The 5923-nt window shown below is 34.6% G+C and overlaps 1 protein-coding gene across 1 annotated transcript in view; it reads right to left on the reverse strand.

Annotated features, from left to right (window-relative positions):
* Positions 1-237: 237 nt before the first annotated feature.
* LOC130079651 (methionine--tRNA ligase, cytoplasmic-like) overlaps positions 238-5923 on the reverse strand; it is a gene marked incomplete at its 3' end in the record, with an annotated part of 32974 nt that continues 27288 nt past the window's right edge. The window contains exons 10-15 of the mRNA XM_056244994.1: positions 4738-4869; positions 2878-2982; positions 2267-2462; positions 1531-1602; positions 798-824; positions 238-342 (exon numbers count right to left, since the gene is read on the reverse strand). Coding sequence (XP_056100969.1) covers positions 238-342; positions 798-824; positions 1531-1602; positions 2267-2462; positions 2878-2982; positions 4738-4869 — 637 coding nt within the window. The remainder of the gene's footprint in view (positions 343-797; positions 825-1530; positions 1603-2266; positions 2463-2877; positions 2983-4737; positions 4870-5923) is intronic.

Below are 5923 nucleotides of genomic sequence, written 5' to 3' on the forward strand. Positions count from 1 at the left end.
TGTGTGTGTGTAAGTGTGTGTGTGTGTGAGAGAGTGAGTGAGTGTGTGAGAGTGAGTGAGTGAGTGAGTGAGTGTGTGTGTATGTGAGAGTGTGTGAGTGTGTGTGTGTGTGTGTGTGTGTGTGTGTGTGTAAGTGAGTAAGTGAGTGTGTGTGTGTGTGTGTGTAAGTGAGAGTGTGTGTGTGTGTGTGTGTGTGTGAGTGTGTAAATGTGTGTGTGTGTGTGTGTACGTTCTTACTTGTTCAGCCACTAGAGTCGTCAGGTGTTTGACTCTCTCGGGGTCGGTGTGAGCCTGTGGAGCTCCAGGTTTGGTCTCGGCTGAAGCGCTGCTGGAACTCTGCGTCTGGAGGCAGAAAATCAATATTTCAAATAGTTTATTATGTGCACGTTTCAGAATTTTTGTTTCTTTATATTTGTTTTAATTATAAAGATTTGTAATAATTATTTTTAAAATAAAAATTAAATCAAATCTTTAATAATTATATGTTATAATTTGTAGCAACCACACATGCATAAATATCTGTTAGTACACACAGATCTGTGAAATCTCACGCTCTAAAATAAACGTTAGATAGAATATAAAACGAGATTTGTTGTGTTTGAGTCGCAGCCGGAGGCCGTTAGAGACTGACACACACACACACACACACACACACACACACACACACACACACACACACGCTTTGATCCAGAGCATATAGACATCACTGAATCCATTTCACACTCAGTCATAGTGAAAACACACACAAAGCCGCGAGAACAGAGAGCGGTCACACACACACACACACACACGTCTACCTTCGCTTCAACACACTCCTCTTCCGGCTGAAAGAGGCAGAGAATCAGACAAACAAGCGTAGATAATGAGCATCATCAGATCCTTCAGCTCATGTTGCTGGAATGGCTTGATTTTAATTAATCAGGGTTTAATTACACATACTGTCTGACGAATTTACACGCTTACATATATATATATTTGTATAAATAAAATACATGGTTGTACCAGAGTAGCAAAGTAGAAAATTAAACATGGGAAATGCATAGATGTTTAAAAATAATCATTTAAACAGACTTTATTGCATTTTAAAGCTAATTTTATTGCATATTTTATTTAATTTTATAGGAGCGGTTAAATCTAGAATAATTCTTAAAAAATTAATTTCCACAACTTTTCCAGATTTTTAAACATAATTTTATAGAGATCAGTGATCACACTCACAAATAGCAATTTCTAGCTGATAATTCTTTTAAATATAAATAAATAATTGTATATAAATATATAAAAATAATAATTATAGTTAAAAATGTAATATATATAGATAAAATAGATAGAGAGTGGGAGAAGAACTGAGATTAGAAATATTTATTTAAATTTTTTCATTTATTTATAGTATTATAAAAAAAAAAATAATAATTTCAAATCACTTTTTGATAAATTTTCAGGATTCTATTAATACGTCTGTCCTGGAAATCTGGATTCCAGTTTCTGCAGGAGAATCTGCTCAATAATGCATGAATGTGTTTGACGAACCTGTTGACCTCCGAATCTTTTCTTCAGAGCCTCAATCTGTTCGTTCTCCAACTTCTGGAACAAAGGACTGACCTGTAGGAGAGGTAAAGAAAATAAATAAGTAAAAAAAGTTTTTAAAAAAAGTAAAGGAGAGGAGAGGTAATAATTATAATAATAATAATAATAATAATAGGAAAAAAAGTTAAGAAATTAAAAAAATTAAAAAAATTAAAAGAATAAAAAAAAAAAAAAAAAAAAAAAAGTCAAGGAGAGAAAAAAAAAGAAAAAAAAAGAAGAGTAAAAAAATTAAATAATAATAGGTAAAAAAATAAGTAAAAAGCATTTTTTTTTTTTAAAAAAAGAGTAAAGGAGAGGAGAGATAATAATAATAATAAGAAGAAAAAAAGTTTTTAAAAAAATTAAAATTAAAATAATAAGTAAAAAAAAAAAAAAAAAAAAAAAAAGAGTAATTTTTTAAAATAATAATTGGTAAAAAAATGAAAAAATAAGTAAAAAGCATTTTTTTTTTTAAAGTAAAGGAGAGGAGAGGTAAAATAATAATAATAATAATAATGTTAAAATAAGTTAAAAAAAGTAATAAAAAAAAAAATAAGTAAAGGTTTTCAAAAAAGAGTAACAAATAAAAATAATAATAATAATAATTAGTCAAAAAAAAGTAAAAAAATAAATAAAGGAGTAAAAGTAAAGATATTGGAGTAGTAATCAGCATGTGTGGTGTAATGCAGGGAGTGTTCACCGTGCCGATGCGGTGCCCGGCCGGCAGTGAGCAGACGAAGCTCCCCGGGCCCTGGAGCTGGGCACTGGCACAGGTGGGCGGAGCCTGGAGCTGGACACGGATGGTGTGGCTGACCGTCGGCATATACGGCTCCAGCACGGCAGACAGGAGACACGCCACGTTCACACACACCCCCGTCACGGTCCCGGCGCGCTGCCTGCAGCACACACACACACGCACACACACGCGCACACACAGACACACACACGCACAGAAACACACAGACACACGCGCTTAACTAGTTAGCTTTAATGTTTTTAAATTTTTTTTTACTTCTCTTTAGAATTAATGGTGACACTTTACAATAAGATCCCATAAGTTAACTAACAATGAGCAATACATTTGTTACATATATATATTTACATTTTTAAAATGATTTTCTAAAAAAAAAAATAGAAAATTCAAAATTAGATTAATAAATGCTTTAGAAGTTTTTTTTCTGAAGTATTGTTAATTGTTAGTTCATCCTAACTAATGTATAGTGTGTGTATAATGTTTTCATTCAGATTTCATGAAGGGTTTGCGCATTGCCGTAGCTCCACACACACACACACACGCCGCGCGTCACTCGCCTGTCGTCGTCTCCTCCTTTAATCTTCTTCCAGGGCTCGTTAACCTGCATGTACTGGTTCCCGTGACGAGAGATGTTCAGGATGCACTTCAGAGCGTCACGGATCCTGGAACACACACGGCGTAGAGTTAGGAGCGCGTGCATCTGTACACATGCACAATATTATAAAACACAAGCATGCATGCGGAAGATTATTGAGAGAAATAAATGCTTCTTTATCCAGTTATTTTATAATCGGAGCTCCCACGGCTTTTGTTTAACTAATCATTTGTTTGCGATAATTGGATTTATAGGAATCATTTTATACAATTATTTTCCGTGAGTTTGGAAATCACAAATTTGACCTTATATTTCCTGGTAACCCTGAGTTATAGAGGATTACCAGCTGCTGAAATACTATAGAGCTGAGCAGAACTAGACAAATTCAATTACAGGCTAGTAGATATGAACGATTCTGGAGAAATTGAAAATTATATATATATATATATTTTTTTATATAATCACAATTTTACCATGATTCTGAATAGACAACTAAACAAAATAACATTTCATTAATTTGAATCTTAAAAAAAAAAATCAGTTTGAATCAATGAGGATTCAATGACTCGCTTATAAAGACTTCACTTGTTTCATAACTGGATGAATCAGTGTTTTTAAATTAATCTCTTGAATGAATGATTCAATGACTCACTCATAAATACGTCACTTGTTTCATAACTGGATGAATCAGTGTTTTTAAATGAATCTCTTGAATGAATGATTCAATGACTCACTCAAAGACTTCACTTGTTTCATTACTGGATGAATCAGCGTTTTCGAACGAATCTCTTGAATGATTGATTCAATGACTCACTCATAAATATGTCACTTGTTTCATTACTGGATGAATCAGCGTTTTCGAACAAATCTCTTGAATGAATGATTCAATGACTCACTCAAAAATACTTCACTGGTTTCATTACTGGATGAATCAGCGTTTTCGAACGAATCTCTTGAATGAATGATTCAATGACTCACTCAAAAATACTTCACTTGTTTCATTACTGGATGAATCAGCGTTTTCGAACGAATCTCTTGAATGAATGATTCAATGACTCACTCAAAAATACTTCACTTGTTTCATTACTGGATGAATCAGCGTTTTTGAACGAATCTCTTGAATGAATGATTCAATGACTCACTCATAAATCCGTCACTTGTTTCATTACTGGATGAATCAGCGTTTTCGAACGCATCTCTTGAATGAATGATTCAATGACTCACTCAAAAATACTTCACTTGTTTCATTACTGGATAAATCAGCATTTCTGAACGAATCTCTTGAATAAATGATTCAATGACAAATAGAGTCACTTATCGCTACCTACAGGTGTAATGATGTAATACACAATTTTTATTTGAAGCAAAAGGTAATTTACTCTATTTTGATCACTACCGCTGACATCACTGTTTATATCCGAACTATAAACTTCGCCGTGATCGTACTTGTCAAAGGTTGTAGCAACTCATAATAAAAAATGCACATAATGTAATGAGTATTCCATTATTATTGTAATAAAATGTTCATAACGTAATAATTTTCTCAAAACGTAATAAAATCTTTAAGCTCATAATGTAATAATTTTTACATTAATGTATTAAACTGACCAAAAATTTAACATTTTCATAATTGTAATAGCTTTTAAAACATAAAAAAATTATTAGTTAAAGAGAGTAGATAAAGTTATTACATTACGAGTTGCTACAAAGGTTTAATAGACATAAAGCCAAATCACTGTCATTCAGGAACAATCCAAATGTGTGAATCTCTGCATTTCAGGCCATTCACGCACGTTGATGAGGCATTGTGGGTAATCCTGACCTGACTTTATCCAGCAGCGAGATGTACTGCTTGAGCTCCCAGCACACCTGAGCGATGAGACGCTTATCGTCTTCATTCAGGAGCATCTCAGGAACACAGCCGTCGAAGAACTTACTCACAAACATCCCTGCCCTGCGGAAACATCATTAATACATGCTGAGATTAACATTAACGAAGATTAATAAATGCTTTGTTCATCGTTAGTTCATGAAACCTTATTGTCAGGAAAACTATGGCAAAACTACTGGGACTCTAGTGCTTTGAAATGGATTGATTTCATTAATATTTCATGCCAGCCTTTTGAACTTCTCAGGAAATGTAGGAATTTATTTTAATCAACAAATTGTATTATGTGAAGCTTAGCATCAATGATAAAAAAAAGAAAGAAAAGCAAAAGTTAATAAAACTGATGCAAAAGGGGAGATTTACACATTGTAATTCATGTGTTTTTACTAACTGAATAACTCGTGGCAAAAGTGTAAATAAAAAAAATGTAAAACCAAATAAGAGCAATCTGATCAATCAAGATGCATGAAGTGTTCAGAAATGTTCAGAAAGTGTGTGTGTGTGTGTGTGTGTGAGCATGAGCGAGTGAGTGTGTATAAGTGTGAGTGAGTGAGTGTTTGAATGAGTGAGTGTGAGTTAGTGAGTGTGTGAGAGTGAGTGAGTGTGTGTGTGTGTGTGTGTGTGTGTGAGTGAGTGAGTGTGTGTGTGTGTGAGAGTGAGTGTGTGTGTGTGTGTGTGTGTGTGTGTGTGTGTGTGTGTGTGTGTGAATGAGTGAGTGTGTGAATGAGAGTGAGTGAGTGTGAGAGTGAGTGAGTGTGTATAAGAGTGAGTGTGTGAGAATGAGTGAGTGAGTGTGTGAATGAGTGAGTGAGTGTGTGTGTGTGAGAGAGAGAGTGTGTGTGAGAGAGAGAGTGTGTGTGAATGAGTGAGTGTGTGTGTGTGTGTGTGAGAGAGAGAGTGAGTGTGTGAATGAGTGAGTGTGAGTTAGTGAGTGTGTGAGTGAGTGTGTGTGAGAGTGAGTGAGTGTGAGTGAGTGAGTGAGTGAGTGAGTGAGTGAGTGAGTGTGTGTGTGTGTGTGTGTGTGAATGAGTGAGTGAGTGAGTGTGTGAGAGTGAGTGAGAGTGAGTGTGTGTGTGAACGAGTGAGTGAGTGTGTGTGTGTGTGTGAATGAGTGAGTGTG

The sequence above is a fragment of the Rhinichthys klamathensis genome, unplaced genomic scaffold (genome assembly GCF_029890125.1).
Source record: "Rhinichthys klamathensis goyatoka isolate OS25496 unplaced genomic scaffold, OSU_Roscu_1.1 h1tg001194l_1, whole genome shotgun sequence".
NCBI lineage: Eukaryota > Metazoa > Chordata > Actinopteri > Cypriniformes > Leuciscidae > Rhinichthys > Rhinichthys klamathensis.